The 21,102-nt window shown below is 56.6% G+C and overlaps 1 protein-coding gene and 1 pseudogene across 3 annotated transcripts in view; both read right to left on the reverse strand.

Annotated features, from left to right (window-relative positions):
- TMEM72 (transmembrane protein 72) overlaps nt 1-20,360 on the reverse strand; it is a 30,569-nt gene extending 10,209 nt beyond the window's left edge. For 2 of the 3 annotated variants that reach the window (XR_016221851.1, XM_002722526.6), the window contains exons 1-4: nt 19,684-20,360; nt 6,227-6,293; nt 2,250-2,321; nt 666-805 (exon numbers count right to left, since the gene is read on the reverse strand). Coding sequence is in view for 1 of the 3 variants with exons in the window: in XM_002722526.6 (XP_002722572.2) it covers nt 666-805; nt 2,250-2,321; nt 6,227-6,293; nt 19,684-19,753 (349 nt within the window). In the remaining 2 variants the exon portion in view is untranslated. Of the gene's footprint in view, nt 1-665; nt 806-2,249; nt 2,322-6,222; nt 6,294-19,683 lie in introns of all 3 variants that reach the window. The other variant, XR_016221852.1, reaches the window with a different exon arrangement.
- A 426-nt stretch (nt 20,361-20,786) lies between these two features.
- On the reverse strand, nt 20,787-20,893 carry LOC127488308 (U2 spliceosomal RNA; annotated as a pseudogene).
- Between the last annotated feature and the right edge of the window lie 209 nt (nt 20,894-21,102).

Raw genomic sequence — 21,102 nt, forward strand, 5'->3', positions numbered from 1 at the left:
GTCCAGCTCTCTGCTGTGGCCAGGGAGTGCAGTGGAGGATGGCCCAAGTGCTTGGGCCCTGCACCCCATGGGAGACCAGGAGGAAGCACCTGGCTCCTGGCTTCAGATCGGCACACTGCGTCGGCCTTAGCAGCCATTTGCGGGGGTGAACCAATGGAAGGAAAACCTTTCTCTCTGTCTCTCTCTCACACTGTCTAACCGCTTGTCAAAAAACAAACAAACAAACAAACAAAAAAACAAAACACAATGTGAGCATCGAATCCCTGGTTCTGCAGCCAGAATCCGGGCTGCAGCAGGTGTGCGAGGTGGGGTAGAAACCGGACGGCTTTCAAACCTGGCTGAGGAGTCTGTAGGCACCGGGAACATACAGAAGGGCTTGGGCAAAGAAGTGGCCGCCGCTGGTCCCCATGAGCATCCTTGCAAGGCTTGGACCTTGCACGGTCACTGACAGCAAAACCCAGCCCCCGCCCCGCCAAGGTGCGGGCTCCAGAAGGCCTCCCAGCAGGTTCCTGATGTTTGGTCTGTGTGGATGGTTCTGGGTGGGTCCCCAGCCCCAGATCTGGGCCAGAGAGGGTAGCGGGGCTGGTGGGGACCGCGAGAGCGGCTCTAGCAGCTTTGCATGCTGGGGTGGGGACTGCGTGCCTCCCCTTCCCCCAGGGTCCTACCTGGGATGGTCACATGCCAGACCAGGACAGGGTGGAGGAAGCAGGCCACTGACAGCAGCATGTAGGCCAGGAACTTCTGAAAGCAGCCCAGCCAGTGGGCTTTCTCCTTTGCTCTGTGGGCCAGGGACCCTGGCTGGCACCTGGCAGGGAGGGAGTCCAGGGTGAGCAGGAAGCACCCCAGGGAAGCCCCTGTCACATGGGGGAGGGTCCTGCTGTGGGCATGCTCTTTGCAGGGCCCCGGGCTGAACATTCTTCAGGATCTGGGAGCCGTGGAGGCCTGGGGGTTCTTGCTGTGGGTTGCATAGTTAGGAGGCTGGCCTGAGCCCTTCCAGAGGGCCCTGTCCTGTTTTTCTGGTCCAGGAGGAGGAAGGGAAATGTGCTTATGATTCAAGAGCCAATGAGGAGACCAGGAGCCTCAGGGCCCACTGGGAATCACACAGTAGAGCAGAGGTGTGTGGACTGGAGCCACCAGGCTGGAACAGTCGAGTGGACTGTGCACTGAACAAGCAGCCTGGCCATGTGGGCCAGCAGGCAGGAATCCAGCCATGGCCTGCTCACTGGGCCTGGAGCACAGGACAGGCATTGGCCCAGAAGGGCTTCTTTCCCTTCAGGGACCAGACATGAGCTGGTAGAGGCCTGATGTCCTCTAGACCCCTGGATTTCCAAGGAGGAAAATGCCTTCCTTTAGACCTATCGACTCCTTGCTCTGAACTGGTCTAGAGCAGGAACTCTGCTCAGCACTGCCCTGCCCAGGCCAACTTTGAGGGAGCAGCGTGGGAGCGGACTACGGACAAGGCCCAGAGCCTGGCCCACCACGCCCAGGCCTTGTACACTATGGCTCGCTGGTGCCCCCTGGTGGTCATTCATAGGTATGTGTGTGTGTGTGTGTGTGTGTGTGTGTGTGTGTAGTCCCGAACAGATGACATGTCCCTTCCCACCCTAAGTTCCCCATTCTTCCCCCTCTGCACCCCCTGAAGTTTCAGGGATCCCCTGGCAGTGGGAATTAGCAGCAAGGTGGAGGCTGGGAGGCAGCCGGTGGCTTTGCCAAGTCAGACAGCTGGACGCGAGGCCCTGCTCCCTCACTGACTGCCCAAGTTCTCAGCGCTGCTGACCTGGGGCTCCTGCTCTGGGCCACACTGACGACAGCTCCCACATGCTCAACACCAGCAGGGCAGCCCGGGGTGGGGTGGGCTCTGTGGCCCTCCAGCCCCTGACTTGTCCAGGGTCCTGCAGGAGGTAGAGCCAGTTCTCTCCTGCGGCTTTGTGCCCTCCCCAGGTAGGTGGCCTGGACACTGGGGCCCTGTGATTGGCTGTTCCTGGGGAGGAGGGCTGGGGCTGAACTTTTCTGGGAGATTCTGGGTGGGGGCGGGTCCTGAATGGATGCATCTGTAGGCTCCAGTGGCTGGGGACCACTGAGGTCCATGCCTGTGCTGAGGGTTGCAACACTGTAGATGGACACCCCCCAACCCAGAGGTGGCGTTGGGAGCAGAACAGCCCCCAGCCATGGCCTCACGAGTGCAGGCATCTGGCGATGTCCGGAGCTGGGCTGGGCAGTGATACAGGGACCACTCCAGGGCTACTTACCGGAAGCACACGGCCAGCAGCTGAGCCATGAAGTAGGCGCCTTCGCACAGGGACATGGCAGCTCCTATAAACCTGTGGGTAGAGACAGGCAGGGCCGTCTCTGATCCTCCCTGTGCTTTGCTCTCTGCACCGCGGCCTCCTGCTCATTTGCAGCCAGCAGACTGACTCCTAGAGGACAGCCACCCTCCTGGTGCTGTCTTGAGCCAGCCTGGGCCTGGAGCTGGGCTAGCCCACAAGCTGGAGGGGGCAGCGGCTGGACAAGAGACAGGCGAGGAGGAAGCTACAACAAGCACACTCTTGTAGACCCTGGCAGGTGCATCGGTCCGCTGGCTGCTCACCAGGACCGACACCTACTGTCTGGTACCCCCAAGCCTGACCCCTTCAAGACCCTGTGTCTCCCTCCCCCTTTTCCCATTGTCCTGTCTCCAGGCCTGTTGCTTGGGTTCCTTAAGTGCCTTCAGAATCATGCCCACTCCCTCTGGTCTCACCGGTGTCCCCTGGGTTCAGGTACTGTCCCTGCACCAGCTCCCCCAACCCCCACCCTGGCCTTCCTGGTCCTCCACTCTGTCGCCACCTCCTTCCAACACCTAACTCTGATCATATCCCTCCCGTCCAGAATGCATCAAAGGCTGATCATGCTCCAGGAACTCCTGGATTGGAATCTTCCTAAGAAATAGGTAAAATCCAGGGCCGGCGCTGTGGCACAGTGGGTTAAAGCCCTGGCCTGAAATGCTGGCATCCCATATGGGCACTGGTTCTAGTCCCAGCCACTCTTCTTTCGATCCAGCTCTCTGCTATGGCCTGGGAAGGCAGTAGAAGATGGCCCAAGTCCTTGGGCCCCTGCACCCACGTGGGAGACCTGAAAGAAGCTCCTGGCTTCAGATCGGTGCAGCTCTGGCCATTACGGCCAACTGCGGAGTGAACAAGCTGATGGAAGACCTCTATCTCTGTCTCTACCTCTCTCTGTAACTCTGTCTTTCAAATAAATAAAATAAATCTTTTTAAAAAAAAAATTAGGTAAAATCAGGGATTCCAGAACCCATCTCCCTGATTTCCTCAGTCTTTGGGAATTACATTATTTTGGGAGGATCTCATTGACCTATGTAATTCAAATTTCCTAGCACACCTTTTACAATCCTTCAGAATGTCTGTGTTTCCTGGTCGATGCGGGAAGCAACTGAGTGCCTCAGGGCCTTTGCACAAACTAGTCCTGTTTGAAAGCTTCCTTCTTCCCCCTTCTGTCCATCTGGTTGACCTCTTGCTTCTCTGTAGAGACCAAAGCCATCAGTCTGTGCACTGGTGCTCTCTAATGCCCTGTAGTCTGTGGTCCACCCTGAGTAGGCTTTGCTAAGTGCCCCACGAGCATGCATTGGGATGAACAGATAAGAACAGAACAGAGGAAGAGGAAGGGGACTCGGGGTCAGGGTGGCATTATAGTGACTCAGCAATAACAGTGTTACATGGTGGAACTGGCATTGTGGCGTAGTGGGTAAAGCCGCCTCCTGCAGTGCTGGCATCCCGTATGGGCGCCGGTTCAAGTCCCGGCTGCTCCACTTCCGATCCAGCTCTCTGCTTTGACTTTGGAAAGCAGTGGAAGATGGCCCAAGTCCTTGGGCCCCTGCAACCACGTGGGAGACCAGGATGGCGCTCCAGGCTCCTGGCTTCAGCCAGGCTCACATCTGGTTGTTTGGCTAGCAGCAGATGGAAGGTCTCTCTGTCTCTGTCTCTCTGTCTCTCTCTCTCTCTCCTTCTCTTTCTGTATCTCAAATAAATAAACAAAAATCTTAAAAAAAAAAGCATGGCAAAATCACTGCCCTTGCCTTTTTCTATATCCTGGGAAGGAGCGGGAAACTGCAGAAGCATCGTGACTCGTTCGGACTTCCTGTCTGGTGCTGGTGAGTGGCAGGAAGGGACAGACAGGGTGGGCAGCGGCTGCCGATTCTCTGGGGGCTTAGAGAACACAAACCCCTCCACTGGAGGGGCAGGTGGTCTGGACACAGAGGGACTCCCTGGACATGGGATCCCCTAAGACAGGAACAGAGCCGTCAGGAAGAGGCAGGGCCCGGGCAGAAGACAGCTGGCATGACCCTGCCACGGGCCTGCCTGGAAGATTGCGTGGCCCTGCACTTGGGATCTCCATAAATGGAGCACAGCGGCCAGGACAGGGTCAGGGCGATGTGCGATGTGCGGGCCGTGCAGAGCCAGAAGGCATTTGCAGCCAGCAGGGGCCTCCAGGCTTAGGAAAGCTGCCCTGGGGCAGAGTTCTTGGAAGCAGCCTCAGGCCTGGGGGAGCAGGAAGGAAATGCCAGCATGGGCGGGAGGCCCTCCTGCGCTCAGCTGCGGGCACACAGCAGCCTGGAAGCCACCCGACACCAGCAATTTGAGAGACAGCAGGCCCTGGGGGAGCGGAGGCCAGGAGGTGGCTTAGGGGTATGCACTGGAGATCTGGAGAGGCCGCTGGGGGATGCTGGGTGCGAGCTGAGCTGCCCGAGGCTCAACTGAGCTGGCCCTGAGGCAGGGAGTAGAGGTGGAGTTCTAGGAGGGAGAGGGGAGAGGACACAGCCTGGAGAGCCGGCAGGCAGTGCCTGGGCTGGCGTGGGGCAGCCTGTCTGGACATCACCCGCTGCCTCCCGTCTGGGAACACTCAGGCTTCCGCCCGGCAGCCCCTCCGACTCTGGTTGAGCCAGCAAGGACTCCCTGGATAGCCTCTCTGCAGGCAGCTGGGGAGAGGCTTTGGCAGGGGAAATGCAGAATCCTGGACTCAATCTGGGTCTTGCTGCCTATGACCTTGGTGATGTGGGCTGGGTGCTCTTGTGCAAAACCAGGCCAAATACACACTTGTCCTGCAATGCTGTGAGAGTCAAAGGCACAGAGCAAAAATAGTTCTCTGTGCTTGCCCTGGTAGAGCTCAAATATATATATATATATATATATATATATATATATATATATATACACATACATACACACACATATACATATGTGTGTATATATGTCTATACATATATATGTATACATACATATGTCTATACATATATATGTATGATATATGTATATATCATATACACACACACACATATACTGCCCTGATCTCCTACACCTCTCTCTGAGATGAGAGCTCAGTTAATATTTGTGAAATGGAGAGGTGATTGAATGGGTGCATGGATGGATGGGTGGGTGAGTGGGTGAGTGTATAAACAGATGGCAGGAAGGATGTGTGGACAGATAGGTGTGCGTGCAGGAGTGGAGAGCTATGGGTGAGTGGAAGACAGGGTCGGTGGGTGGGTGGATGGATGAATGGATGTGTTGATGGGTATATTGATGTATGTATGTATGTGTAGATGTATGTATGTATGAATGGATGGATGGATGGGTAGATGGATAGATGGGTGGATGGATGGGTGGGTGGATGGATGGGTGGATGGGTGGATGGGTGGATGGGTGGGTGGATGGGTGGGTGGGTGGTTGGGTGGATGGATGGGTGGGTGGATGGGTGGGTGGATGGGTGGATGGGTGGATGGGTGGGTGGGTGGATGGATGGGTGGGTGGATGGGTGGATGGGTGGATGGGTGGGTGGGTGGATGGATGGATGGATGGATGGGTGGATGGGTGGATGTATGTATATATAGATGGGTGGATGTATGTATACATAGATGGGTGGATGGGTGGATGTATGTATACATAGATGGGTAGATGTATATATATATAGATGGGTGGGTGCGTGGATGTGTTGATGGATGGGTGGATAGGTGGGTAGGTGGGTAGGTGAGTAGATAGGTTGGTGGACGAGTGGGTGGATGGAAGGATGATTGACTTATGACTGGTCTACCCAAACCGAGGACTATCTTAAAAGTCTGCTTGATTCCTTCCCCATGGGTTAGGATGGAGGCATTGCATTGAGGGAGGCATTGCTCCAGGTTAGTCTGGGCAGGCAGGTGTAGAGACAGACAGGGAGGGGCCCCTGTGCACATACTCACAGCAGGTAGAAAGCCAGGCTTTTGTACTGCCCACGGAGTAAGGTCTCGGTGCCCACGCCGATCAACACTAAGTAGGGCAAGAGGAGAGATGAGAGAGGCCCAGGCACTCCCCACCACCACACTTCCCTGCTGAGGGCTCTGAGGGGACTGAGGCCAGGTAGCAAGGGAGCAAGGAACCTCTTGGATCAGTCCTGGAAGCCCCAGAAGTCTCCTGAGCCAGCCTCCCCGAAGTGCGGCTGTGCATGCTGGTCATGTAGCCAATTCTTGGTGCCCGGGAGACTGTCCTCACCACCAGCCGCCAGCCACTCTGACCCAAAGCTATCCTGTCTGTGCCATGGCTTCAAGGGCCTGTCCCATGCTGGCGGTCAAAGGCCAATGGGTGCTGTGTGTCTGGCCCCAGGGTAACACCAGGGGTGGGACCTGCCCCTTGGCAGGTGCCTGCTGCTTGTACAGCCACTTTGTCCTTACTTGCTGACTCAGCAGCTGCATCGCACTTCCAGCTCATTGCTTTGGGGCCAGTGCAGACTGGCCCCACCCCATGCCCCTGCTGCTTGAGGGCTGCTCTCCCAGGCCTGGGTGCATCTTCTGCCCACTGCAGTGACACCTGTGGGCGTCCATCCCTGGGTGTCCCACACCTGAAAAGCGGGGGAGCCCCTCATAGAAGCCAGCAGCACCCCCGCCCCTGACTTCCTGGGGCATGCTGGAATGTTCTGGAGAAGGGGAAGGACAGAGCGCTCCAGCCAGGCGGGAAGGGCAGGTGGCTGTCTCTGAGTGCTGGGCAGAGGGTCTTGTGGCCGCCCTGCTGACCACACCTCTCCCCAGCATCAGCCTAAACTGAGGAGTCCAGCCCTGCAGAGTGCTTCTGAGCTCAGGCACATGGTCGCACACCCGCCCCTGCTCTCCTACCGCCCCCATGGCACACAGGCGTCTTGTGTAGTTTATAAAGATGTGGACCGGAGACAGGGACTCCGAGGTCCCACCTGAGCCTTCTGGTGCCAGGTGGTGGGCAGCTTCCCAGCATCCGCTGTACACCAGTGTGTGTGTGTGTGTGTGTGTGTGTGTGCATGTGTGACTGTGTACATGTATGTGTGACTGTGTACATGTATGTGTGAGTGTGTACATGTATGTGTGAGTGTGCGCATGTGTGTGTACATGTATGTGTGGTCGTGTATGTATGTGCGTATGTGAGTGTGAGCATGTGTATAAGTGTGTGGTAGTGTGTGTGTATATGAGTGTGTGTATGTGAAAGTGTGTGGGTGTGTATGACTGTGTGTGATAGTGTGTGAATGTGAGCATGTGTGTATGTGTGTGGGGTGGTAGTGTGTGACTGTGTATATGAGTGTGTATGTGTGTGTGACACTGAGTGTGCATGAGTGTGTGACAGTATGTGTATGAGCGTGTCAGTGTGTGACAGTGTTGTGACTGTGTGCCAGTGTGTATATGAGTGTGTGGCAGTATGTGTTTGTGACAGTGTGAGTGTGTATATTTGTGTGAGCATGTGCAGCAAGAGTGTGTGATACTGTGTTTGACAGTGTGTGAAACAGTGTGTGTGACAGTGTGTGTGACTCTGTGTGTGACAGTGTATGACACTGTGTGACAGCGTGTGACCGTGTGAGTGTGTATGAGTGTGAGCATGTTACAGCATGTGTCTGACAGTGTGTGTGTCAGTGTGTGTGACAGTATATGTGACAGCATGTGACAGTGTGTGACTCTGTGTGTGTGTGTGTGTGTTTTCTGCAGGCACGCGGCCCTTTGCGTAGCTCTCACTGTGGATCCGGCCTGTTCTCAGCACTCAGCCTTCGCTCACTGACTGAGCCCCAGCAGGCTTACTGGAAGGGTCTGCTACTGCCCCATTCACAGAAGCTCACTGAGCGGCCGCAGGGCCTGGGTCCGAGCCTGTGTTTTGTCCTCACGTCCACCAGTCAGCGGTTGAGTCTCCCCTGCCTCTGACCTTGTTTCCCCACTCTCCCTCTCCTATAAAGCGTGCGGTTATGGGTGTGAGGATACAGTGGGCGGGCAGGTGCTGAGCACATCCCAAGAGCTCCATGAAGCACTGGCTAATTTTCAGTGCAAGCATCCAGCCCCACACAGGGAAGGAGGCCTTCCCAGCCTGGGCCTGAGGCTGTGGTTGAGCACTTCGGTCCCCACAGTGGGCACTCGGTCCCCAGGGGCTGTCCTGGCAGGTTTGCCTGGCTACAGGAAGTGGGCTGGGAACTCACTCCGCCCCCTGATTTGTACCCATCTGCCATACGGAGAGCTGTCTGGGTGCCTTTTCTCCTACACTCTGCAGACTGAAGCAGGAGGTCATCACAGCCAAGGGGGCGCTGGAGGAACTCTGCACAGACGGTGCTGGCTTGTATTAGAAAAACAAACAAACAAACAAAAGCAGTAGCAACAAGGAAGCGGCCGGGTCAGAGGCTCAGTTCTGTGCGTCATCCCCAGGGTAACTGCTGCTAAGCATCTAAGCCACGGAGTTGGTTCTGCTCATCTGTGGAATGGGCAGAATCAGTTGCATGGCTTGGAGTTGTCGCTCAGATTGGAGGAAGCGGTGTGTCTGAGATGCACCTGGGAGAGGTGGGGCAGCCGAGGCATGTGAGCACCTCTCCTCCCCCCTCCTCTCCCCTCCTCAGCCTCCACCTGGCCCATTCTGCACCAGGGGGAAGGGAATCACTCTCCCAGAAGCTTTCTCTCAACCCTGGGTTCTCCATGGCCAGGGACGGGGGCGAAGAGCCTGAGGGGTTGGCATCTGGGTCCTCATAAGCAGGGCCTTAAAGGGACCCGGAGACATCCTCAGGGGAGGCCACACGGCCCTTCCACGCCCATGCCATGGGGTCAAGCATGTTCCGCTGGAACCTGCCAGGCCCAGGGTTCAAGTTCATGGAGACAGATCAGGCTGGTTTGAGACAACCGTGACTGACAAGAAGTCCTTCCTTCCATCCCTGCTTGGCCAGAGGGGCTATCTGGTCTTCCAAGGGCAGTTGTTAGGGCTGGGGATGAAGCCTAGGGTGGGGGTAGGGCTGCTCACATCTCCATGGCATGGCGCAGGGAATAGGGGCGTCCATGAGAATGGAGGTTGGTTCTCTGTGGGGACCCAGACTGGGTGGCCCCCACCCAGGCATGAAGGGGAGGGCTGCCCGGCTGTGACATATCGGTCTTTGGCTTTCTCTGGGCAGCAGAGGGCAGAGATGTGGGCTGGTCATGGCATCTGGGTTCAGAAGCTCCCTGGGCGTGCCAGCCCCACGGGTCATACACCACAGCAGGCCCTCAACCCGCATCTCATTTCATCACACATCTGCCGAGGTGGGAACAGGCCACCCTGGGTTATTTACGGTAGTGAGGGGCAGGCAGAAGCCAGTGTCTGGGTGCCAAGAGTCTCCAGGTCCCCCGTAGGGGACGGAGAAGGGCCGGGGTGAGAACAAGGGAAGTGTGGGAAGGCATTGCCTTGGGGTCTTCACGAGCCAGGAGGGGTCACTCACAGAGGTAAGGGGCACAGCAGGGGTCCCATGGACCACGGAGTCCTGCCCAAGCCCAGCTGAGAGTGATTTCTGCAATATCTGTGTCAGCGCCAGACCAGACCTTCCTCCTTGCCTCAGTTACTTGCTGGTGCCTGCCTGTCGCTCACCCAAGCATCCGCACTAGGTGGAGCTCTCCTGAGTGCAGAGCCGCTGCAGCTGACTCCTGCCTGCCGGGGTGGCTCATCTCGGCAGCACCAGAGTCCCCAGGGGCCACAAACACTCAGTCCCAGTGCGTCCTCTATGCCCGGCCCAGCGAGAGCTCTGGGGTGCACAGGAAATGCCTGTGCAAACCTGGGCAGACAGCCTGGACCCCACAGATGGAAATGTCAAAGGTGACACAGGGCCGGCGCCGCGGCTCACTAGGCTAATCCTCCGCCTTGCGGCACCGGCACACGGGGTTCTAGTCCTGGTCGGGGCACCGGATTCTGTCCCGGTTGCCCTTCTTCCAGGCCAGCTCTCTGCTGTGGCCAGGGAGTGCAGTGGAGGATGGCCCAAGTGCTTGGGCCCTGCACCCCATGGGAGACCAGGATAAGCACCTGGCTCCTGGCTTCGGATCAGTGTGGTGCACAGGCTGCAGCATGCCAGCCGTAGTGGCCATTGGAGGGTGAACCAATGGCAAAAGGAAGACCTTTCTCTCTGTCTCTCTTACTGTCTACTCTGCCTGTCAAAAAAAAAAAAAAAAAAAAAAAAAAAAAAAAAAAAAAAGGTGACACAGACACCCCAGGGCCCTGAGAAACACAACAAGAGTGACTGCCTGGGTCGCCGAGGCGGTTGTGAGGACAGAGCCGTATAAGGAACAGTCTAGAAAGGCAACTTCTGCATTGGTGGGGACCAGAGCCAGACGTGGCCAAGGCCACATGGACCACACGGGACACTGACCGAGTAGCTTCCTTGGCCACACCCCCAAGGTCTGGCTCTCTTTGCAACTTCCTCTCGCTACCCCTCTTTCCCAAGATAGCCAAGTTTGTGGAGAAAGCTGTGCCCTGGAGCCTGGGCGAGAATCCATCCCTCCATAGTCCAGGTGCAGCCGAGTACCCTCAGAAGCTTCGGCCGCTTCTCTCCCGGGAGGTTGCTCAGTGTTTCCAGCAACGTGCTGGCTGCCCATTGCCCAGGACCAGTGACCCGCTGACCCCTGGAGGACAGCACCCTCTGAAATCCTGTGAACCAATTACTGGGCTCTGCGACTGAAAATGGGGTGGGGAGAGAGATTCCCTGGGATGGGGGGGGAGCTGTGCAGCTGGGGGTCTCGGATGCAGCAGAGGACTCTCCCACTGAGAGGTGGAGCCTATTTCTCCCCTTGAATAAAGGCTGCTGGCCTTCGTGCCTTCTCATCCAGTAGAATGACGTAGAAGTCAAGGTCAGGGTCATCTACAGCTACTTAGGAAAGAGCTTCTTCCCAGAGCTCTCAAGATTCTTGTTCTGGGGGAAGCCACCGTCGCGTAGGACATCTGACCCTCCAGAGAGGGGGTCAATGCACTGTGACATAGCCCATGCCGGCCACATGTAGCCCTTTCTGGAGGAGCCTGAAGCCCCCAGCAGCACCGGGGTCAGAGCCAGGAAGGGACCTGCAGAGGAAGGTATCATCTCAGATATTCCAACTCCAGCAGCTGTGGCATGGACAAGAACTGGGGAACGCAGCCAACAGTTGGAGCTGAAGCCTCAGGTGGGCCCCATTCCCAGCACCGCAGCCTCACTGCGTGGGAGTGCACTGCCTCCAAGAACTGCCTGGATCCTGGCTGCACTGTCTTCCCCTGCAGGCAGAGGAGTGTCTTGTGGAGCTGCAGTGTGCCTCTTTGCACTGCCATTGGTGGCTGCCAGCTGCCCTCCACCCCTCCCTGTGATCCATACTCAGGATTCACAGCTACCCTCAGCCCAGCCCACCCCTTGGTCCCACTCTCGGCACTTCCTCCGGGAGGCAGCTCACACTGCTCCTGGATGAAGCCTGGCCGCCCCCGCCCCATCCCCTTCCCTCCAATCTCTCCGTGCTCCTGCTGGGCTGGATCCAACCACAGCACAAGCTCTTCCTTCTCCGGAGACCAGGGCCGGCTTCCGAGGTGCCTTTCTGAGCCGTTTGCTCTCCTGCAGGCTTAGCAGGGATCAGAGATCCCAGGCCAGGGGCCGGTGGTGCAGGTCAGGGCGAGGCAGCCCCCTTGGTGGGCCACTGGAGGTCCTGGTTCTAACGCTACAGGGGGAGGAGAGCTGAGAGAGGATGGTTACATCCTGGCTGCCAGGGAAGTCTAACAATCTGGTTTGTTCCACCTTACAGAACATGGGGGCGATGAGAACACTCGTGGTGGTGCCTGTGAAAGTCCAGTAGCACAGGGACACGGGCTGGCATGTTCCCAGGTGCTGCATGGAGAGGGGGACATCTCCCCCTGGTCTCGGACTGGCTCTGCATTTGCCTCCAGGCTGACCTCACAGCTGGCCGCAGTGCTGGGTTGTTTCAATGCTTGCCCTTTGCCCCACAAAGCTCACTGGAGACCACACTAAGCTGGGTTTGCAGGCCAGTGACCTTGGCCCTGACTTCCTGGATGTCAGATGAGGATTTAGTCCACACTGAGCTGAGGGCAGCCTTATGCAACTCACTGTGCATATTTGTCACTTCTCTTCATCCTTAGGTACAGCACCACTCTGACTGGTTGCAGGTTCTCCAAGGACTTCCTGGGTCCAGGAGCCAGCAAGCTGATGGCCAGGGCTGGGGTGGTTTAGAAGACCTGCTCACAGTTCTAATGATGAAAGTGATATTTGCTCTGTTTCTAAGAACATGGAGATGTTGGAAGTGGTTGCTACAGACTGGCTTCTTCCCACACAGAAAAGTTGCCACATGTTCTAACCACGGCTGTGTGTTGAGACCGGGTCAGAGACAGTTGTGAGGAAAGGCTTGGATTTCATGGTAGAAATGTCTGGACAACCAGTTGGAAAGGAATTTAGAGTGGGCAGCTCTCAGCCTCGCAAGCCTGTGTGGAGAGAATTTCCTGAAGGCCTGACAGTGCATCTGTGCTCTCCCAGGTTCTTGAAGCATGAGCTCCAGATTAAAGACAGCCAGCCAAGGAGTCTATTTTGCTTTGTTGATGACCCCGTGACAGACCGCAAGGATTGCCCCCAAACTGTGACCTCTCTCGGTATCCACATTCTTCACACTGTAATTTGCATCCCCTCGCACTAAGGCCACATCTGTTCCCCACCCCCTGGACTTGCTCTGGGCAACGGTGCATACATGAAAGGTGCTAAAGAACTGGCCAGTGCAATTGTGCTTCTGTCGCTACCTTGACTGCAAGCTGTTCTATTGCAGCGTTCCATTGGACTGATGGACCTCAGTTTGTTTATAACTGACCGGTGGATGGGTGCCTGGTTGTTTCTAGTTTTTGGCTGCTGCCAATAAAGCTGCTGTGAACACTGACGTGCAATCTTTGTAGGGTCATGGCTTTCTTTCCTCTTGGGTAGACAGAAGTATAGTTTGGAAATATTTTCTCTCATTCTGTCCATTGCCTCTTCACTTTGTTGAGTGCTTCTTTTGCAGTGCAGAAGCCTCTTAGCTGGGGTAATCCTGTTTATTTTTGCGTTTATTGCCAGTGCTTCCCAGGAAGTCTTTGCCCAGACCAATGTCATGCGAAGTTTCCCTGATGTTTTCCTCTAGTAATTTGATGGTATCGGGCTGTAGATTTAAATCCTAGATTCATTGTGAGTTGATTTTTGTATAAGGTGTAAGGTATGGGTCTTGTTTCAGACTCCTGCATGCATAGATCCAATTTTCCCATGGGAGAAATTTCCTCTAAGTCTTGATGTCGCAGATATGCAAGGTGTTGGCTCCTTATTTCTCTGTGTTCAACACACAGCAGCTTTCTTGATGTCAGGAGAACAATGACCACTTCTGCACCTGCTCTGTCCCTCCACCCCACCCCAGGACGCCTGGATTCCTCGTCTGATCTTTCCCTGCTCGACAGCAAAGCCTCCTGAGCTCCCTCTGCCCAGGGTCTCCATAGCCGTCTCCAGAAGTCTGGACAGAACCAAGGACAGTCTTTAAAGAGCTGTCAGAGAGGTGAAGTGATGCTGTCATCCTTGTCCATTCTTCACAACTACAACTAAAATGCCAGAGAGGCGCTTCGCTTCCCCACAGGGTGGAAGGATTATCTGGGCTTAGAGTCTGGAGCTTTCACGGTGCGCCTGCTGATGGCTGTGTCAGCCTGACCTCTGGTGGAGGTTGGAGAGTGGCAGAGGGACAGCCACACGGTGAGCCAGGGAGCGGAGACCCGGGGAGCAGATTCTTCATCTCCCCTTTACATGGTCTCCCCTTAGAAAGCCATTGCGATTTGATCACAGGGCCCCAGCCAAGCAATCCAGTGCTATCCAATCACTTCCTGAAGGCCCCAGCTTCAGGCACCATCAATGGATCAAGCTTCTGCCCTCTTCCGTCAGTCATTAATTCACTAACCATTAGCATACAACTTTAGGGTTTAGACATTTGCAGGAGTTTAGGGAACCAAGTCCTGTCCAAACCGTGACAACCACCATCTGCCTTCTGGTTTGCTCACTCCACAGAGTGGTAGAAATGACAGTGACCCCCAGGGGCTGATCAGAGCAACCCAAGCTCTAGATGGGATGCAAAAGGACACCCAGGCTCAGAACTGCTACAATCTAGCCCCTTCCTCCTGGCTGAGTCAGCTTCCTGTCACTGTAACAAAATCCTGGAGGCAGTCTAACTTTACAAAGCAAAGAGGTTCACCCAGCTGACGGTTTAGGGAATTCAAAGGCTCCAGATCAGACGGGCCCCATGGGGTCATGAGACCAGGTGACAGCCTGGGTGTGGGGGATGGTGTCAGGGGCGAGCGTGGGAGGAAGCAACTGGGAAGCCAGAGAGGCCGTAAAGCTAAGCTCAAACTCTCATCCCCCAGGAACCACCATGGTTTCTTCCAAGGGCAGGGCCCCCAAGGGACCTAAGCATCTCTTGCCAGCTCTGCATCTTCAAGGCCCTACCCTTGCAACATTGCCATGCTGCGGACCAAGCCTGCAGCCCACGGATCCTTGCGAGGAAACCTCTCCCCTGCAGCGAGAGCTGTCATTTGGTCCGTGCAGCCCCGAGCCCCAGCGCACGGCTCATGAGCGCTGGGCAGGGATTCGTGTGCCGGGCTGTGCGCTCCTTGATCTTTGTTTCACTTAAGCTTCCTTGTGCCGGATGGTGGATGCAAATGGGTCATGCCCTTTTCATAGATGGGGAAATGGAAGTTTAAAAAGCATAGGTGATGCACTTAAGGTCACATGTCACGTGGTGATGGGGGCAGGGCACAGACACAACTCTCCCAGACAAGGCCACAGAGCTCGGTGCTGGGAAGCAAGCTTGCTTGGTTTGTCTGTCTCCCCCGTCAGATTGTGTTCCCTGTGCGGCAGAGCCCTGGGGCATCCTTATACTGCACAATGCAGGGCGCTTGCTGAGTAAGCAATGAACTCTAAGTGGAGACTAGATTTTTTGTTCTAAATCAGAAGGGAGACCCGGTCACAAAGAAGCCAAGAAAGAAAGGCTTCCGGCCACAGGAGGGCAAAGCAGAGGGCGGCAGGGGTGGGGGGAGGGGCCAGCGACTCGGACTGGGAAGAGGGACTGTCAGCATTCAACTTGGCAGATCCGGAAATGCAGTGAGGTTTCGCTGTGGTCGTACATCACCTGGAGACAGGTGAGCGTGCATCATGCTTCCTTCCCTAAGAGGCAGGAGGTGGCCACGGAGATCCACACTGAAGGGGTGAAATCAGCATGGAAGGAGTCAGGTGGTTGTTTCGGAAGCATTAGTTTTCTTGAAAGATTTTGTTCAGGGCTAAGGTCAAAACAGGCATTTTCGCTCTGCTCTTTAAAAAGCAATGCGAGCCCCCTGGGGTTTAAATTCTTCTCTGTCCTAATCTGTATTAAGAAACCAGTCCTCCTTCTGAGCCAGGAATGAGGCTGTGGGATGGCACTGGGTGCCTTGTGCAGGAAAACAGGTTCACGGGCCAGAGACCAGGAACGGAATGGAACCCGTCTCAGCCGCCAGTGGGCCCCAGCCCCTGATGTGGGGGAAAGGTCATGGTGGCCCCGAGAAGCATCCCGCCTCCTCTCCTTATTGGCTTGGCTGGGCTGCTGTAGCGTGGTCGTGCGACTGGGCAGAGTGGAATTCCCACAGCAGACCTTGATCTACTGGCTCTCTGAGCCCTGCGAAGCTACCCCAACATCCAAGCCTCAGTTTCCCCATCTGTAAGATGGGATCAACCTCCTCACTCCTGGCCATAGGAAGCTAACATCTCTACATGGTGCACGTCTGGACCCCTACACGGAACATCCTACCTGGCCAGCCCCCACGGGAACTGTGCACACATTAGCTGTGTCCAGATGGAAGCCAGGAGGAGGTGTGGGCTGGGCTGGTCATGGTGGTGGTGGTGGAAGCCTCAGACTGGACGCTGGGTGGAACAGCAGTGTCTTTACTTAGGAAGTGCGCGTGACCCTTGCTGAGTGCTTCCCTGCGCTGTGTCTGCCCTCACCTGCGGGAGCCTGTGCACCCCAGGACTACCTGGGGGTGGGGACATGGGGACAGATGACGGGGGGGAGGGGGTCCTGATCAGGTCTCTGTGGCACAGCGAGGTGTGCCCTTGAACCCGTGCTGCGGCAGAAGGCACAGTGATTGGAAGTGGGGTCTCAGGCGTGGGCCAGCCTCAGGTGCACTCTTGTGAGATCGGCAGCGAGGTGCGGCCCCATAGGAGGCTCTGTGAGCGGGTCTCAGGTTGTGCACGGTGACGTGGGCAGGGATCCTTGGGAGGATGGCGTGCAATGTGGCCTCTCAAGAATGTAGCACAGAGCCAAGCCCGCAGTCAGTACTCGGACAGGGCGGCCACTTCCCAGGCCTGTGGGCATCCCCTAGGGCTCAGACTGAGACCAGGGAGGTGAGCGTGCTGCTCGGAAGGATGGCCGGGCAGGGGCTGCTGGTACCTCCCCGTGCAACGTGCTCAGGCTCTGGGTGCCGCTCCTCAGTGTGTCTGCCTCTATGGGCGGTGCCTGCGGCTGCAACTCAGCAATGGAGGGGCTGAGAGGCCACAGCTGCACACCCATGTAATTCACATGTAGACACACACAAACACACATGTACATACATGCACACTGCTTCAGTGCCTTGCCTGGCTATGGAAGTGACATTGCAGCCACACACATGGGCATTCACATGTATACACATGCACACATGTGTACATACATGCACACACACACCTGGGGCCTTCCCTGGCCCTGGAGGCAACGCAGTGAGGCCAGTGTAATAGGGAGTGGCGGGGAGTGGGGCTGCTCGATTGCTTTAGAGGAGCAGACTTGTCTCATTCTAGAATCCCCCCGTGGCTGGGGGCAGTTTGCCTGCAACCCGCTTATGACCATGTGGTGGCTACAAGACTCTGTGCTCAGATCCGCTTGTGTGGGGCTGGTTGTGGGGGATGGAGGGCTCCTGGACATCCTGATGTGGCTAGCTGGGCAGAGAGGACAAAGCAGCGTGGTGAGCAGCCTCTGTGGCCGCAACCACAGGGCCTTGGCACACAGTGGAGGCACCTGCACCCTGGCGCCCTCTGCCTCTGCCAGCACCTGGCCCCATCTGCAGGAGTTCAGAGAGGAGACTGCCAGGGCAGAAGCCACAGCCTCTCAGGAGCTGCCTGGTCCCTGCAGGTGACACACCAGGTGACCTGGGCTGGACACGCCTGCCTGGCCTCTGTGACCCCAGTCTCCCAACTTGCAGGAGGGCGAAGCACCCTAGGTGTCTGCAGAGTGCCAGCATCCCGTTCCAAGCCCTCTCTCCTCTCCAACAACAATGCCCCTGCTCTTCTGACGATTTCCCCCAAAAGAGGCTTAGCAGAGGAAGGAATTTGCTCTGGAAACCGGCCAGGATTTCAGTGATGCTGGAAAGAACGCGAGACCTGCCCAAGAGCACCGATGCCTCTCCCCACCCCCACCCCCACCCCTGCCCCTCCTCCGTGTCTGGCGTCCCCGCTGGCTTGGGCACTCCAGAATAGCCCAAGCAAGATTATCTGAAAGCCTGGCCTATTTTTAGCCTGGCTCTCGTATCAAAACCAAGCGGGAGGAGGCGCATCTGTAGTTTTGACAGCGGCCCTCTGCGTGGAGATGAGGGTTGTGTTTAAGAGGAACGCTGTACACCCGGGTGCTGGGGGGTGGGGCGGGGCGCTGCAGGCCCTGCCATTGGCTGAGACAGATCAGTCTCTTAAACCGTCTTTAGCCTATCCCTTAGGAGAACAGGAACTCGTCTTAAAGCCGCTTCCCGGCAGGCAGGAGGAGGCCTAAGCATTGCACGCAGTATGGCTGGAGCATCAATCATGGCGATTCCGCTGGCCTCAAGCCGTGTGCTTTACCTATACATAACCCAAAGCCTGAGGGGGCTGGGTGGATGCAGAGCGGCCATGGTACACCAGGACTCTAAGCCCTGGCCTGGGCACCTGCTTAGGGCTTGCTTCCCTCTGCCCCCTCCCCCAGGTGGGCTGTGGGGGGCACTCCCTTGTGGGCATTCCATCATGCGTAGATTCTAAAGGAGACTGGAGCAGGCTCACTCACTCTCTAGAGATGGTGGCACAGCTGTGCACTGGGCAGGGCAGGGAGAGTGCACTGGGGTGCAGGGAGGGCTTCAGCCAGAGCAGGGGCTGGGGCTCCAGGCCTGGTGTCACTTTGACCTGCAGTGTGACCTTCGGCAAGGTCACCACATCTCTGTGGGCTCAGCTGCTCAGGGGGGTGGGATCAGAGCACTGACGAGAGCCCTTCCGGCTCTGACTCACGGGCAGGGGCTGGGAGAGCCCACTGGCCAGCCTGCCACGAGCCTGCCTCAGTGCCTGGGAATGACCCAGACCCTCCCTGAGCTCAGAATCTGTTACAGGGGGCTTTTGGGCCAGAGCTTTCACCCTCCGCTCGCCTGAGCTGTCTCAGCTCCTTGCCTCTGTGTTCTGCCTGCCCGGTGGGTCAGAAAGTGGCCATCACAGGGGTCGGGCAGCTCCCCCAAGGCCACATGTTGGGCAAGTGTCAGGGTTGGGCTGCATTTTATCCAGGGACCTTTCCCATTTAGCAAGGCTCACAAGTCAGCTTTCGCTCAGCAGTACTGATGGGCTTTGGTGGGTGGTGTGTGGCTCTTCCTTGTCTCCAAGTGTCATGGGGTCACAAGCTAAGGGTGCAGAAGGCTCCCTGCTCTTTTCCCCAACACAGATCCTAGCTCCACGTGGGCCACATGGCTAGCAGCGGGGGTCTGTGTTGGGTGCATATGCAGGCTGGGATTTGGATTGCACTAACCATTTGCCTTCCCAGCCCATCCAGCAGCCCTTTCAGTCATCCGACTGCGCGGGACATAGGGGCCCAGTTCAGGGAACCAGCTCTGTCCCCCAACTCAGAGTGTGCTCCTGCAGAGGGTCACAGAGAGGGCAGCTGGGGGTTTCTCTAAGGTGCTTGGTCAATGGGGACCCCGGGTGGGCAGGAGGGAGCTGCCCAGGTCAGCCTGTCCCCTGGGATGGGGCTGCTCTGTGCCTGGGAGTTTGCTCTCCATGGAAGCGGGCTGTGATTTGGCGAAAGCAAGTGGAACTCAGCTGATGGTTTTCATAGCCATACAGTGGGGCTCCTATTCCTGCATCTTCACCTCCAGCCCCCACCCCCAACACACAGCATCCTCCAGGAGGTGGGACAGACCCCCACCCCAAGATCTTCTGCAGACGAAGATGCTCAGGGTTCCCAAGGGTGAGGGAGGGGTCGTCGCCAAGCACAGATCCAGCACCAGGCCTTGGGCTCCTGGCCTGGGGCTCACCCCACCGCACCTGCTGCTGCCCTACAGAGCGCCGTTTCGGGTTGTGGGAGGAGAAGGGTGTTGGGAAAGAAACTGGAGGATAGAAGCAGTCAGATAGACTTGCCCGCTGGCTCCCACAGCCAAGTGCAGGGGACCCAGCCGGGAGGCGGGCTCTTACCTGCAGCCGTGGTGATGCCCAGGAGCCGGCAGGTGTATTCCAGCCCAGTCCAGAACACTTGGAGCTTCATGGTGCCGGGGCGAGGGCAAAGTCCCAGTGGGGCCGGCAGCAGAGCCTCTGGTACCGGGATGCTCCCGGGTGCCCTTACACAGGCAGCAGGCTGTGGCTGCCGGCTCAGGGCCCCCGTGCCCCAGGGCCTTGCCTTTCCAAACCAGTCTTGGCCACCGCAGCCTGGCCCAGGTGTGAACAGGGCTCACCTTCCCAGTCGGCAGTCTGCGCCCTTGCCAGGCGCTTAGCTTAATCATTACCTTGGAAGAATGCTCCCCACAGCGGCTCCCTGCAGCCCCAGCCTGGCTGCCTGGGATCAGGGCTGGGCTGCAGGCAGCCTGGCGCTGGCAATTAACCGTTTCTGGATGGGAGGAGGGAGCCGAGCAGCGAGCCCAGGCCCTTGCTTGCCAGGCCAGTGCCTTGCAAGACACACCTGAACCTCATACCTACAGTGGACCTGGAGAGCCCTTCTCTGCAGGGGTCGGTGCATGGACAGGTTCCTGCTTGATTGTGTGTGTGTGCACACGTGTGTGGAGGAGAGAGAGGGATGTGTCTTTAAATCACCAGCGCCTACAACTTCTGAAATATGTTCCAGCCTTCATTCTTCTGCTCTAGGTGGATTAGGGAGCTTTCTAGGTCTGTGGCGGATTTGGGCTGAGACCAGACCTGCTTGCCCGGTCGGCATCCTGACCCGGGTGTGAGAAATGCCCATGAGTCTTTGGGAGGGGAACTGCTGGATCAATAATTAACTGGGTGACCTTGAGGGAGTTCCAAGGTGTCTGTGAGCCTTAGGAAATTCTGCAGAAAGTGAGTGAGACATGTGGGCTGGGTGGGTGGTTCTCAGGGTATGTGAGTGTCCCCGAGCTGCGCCCCTAACCTTTAGACTGGGATGGGCTTTCCTTGCCTTAATTTGCTAATTGATATAATGGACGCAGCGACAGCAAATTTTGCCCCCGCCCTGCTCTCTCCTCCAGCAGTGTTTTGTTTAATGGACAAAAAAACAACCAAATAAGTGGAAGAAATAAAACCTTAAATGGGAAGCTCCAGTTCTGTCTTGTTGTTTCCTTTGTCCTTCATATAATGGATAGTTTTGCCATTAGCCTCATTTTACTGCTAAGAACTGATACTACACTTGATCTTAGCCAAAAGGCTGAGAAGCGATTAGCATTATTTTAGTATGATTAAGATTCAGGGCGTTCCATAGACGGTCCCTTTTTTTTTTTATATTTCCTCCCTTGAATGAGTTTAAGAACCTTTGTGATCATGTGATGATCTTCAAGGTCAAGTTCAGAGACACAGGATTTGACACATTTGCTCCTTGGGTGGGGCAGGCTGTTTATCAGCAAACTATCAATTCTAGCCTTTCATATG

Source organism: Oryctolagus cuniculus, chromosome 15 (genome assembly GCF_051225735.1).
Source record: "Oryctolagus cuniculus isolate XC-2025 breed Fujian yellow rabbit chromosome 15, ASM5122573v1, whole genome shotgun sequence".
NCBI lineage: Eukaryota > Metazoa > Chordata > Mammalia > Lagomorpha > Leporidae > Oryctolagus > Oryctolagus cuniculus.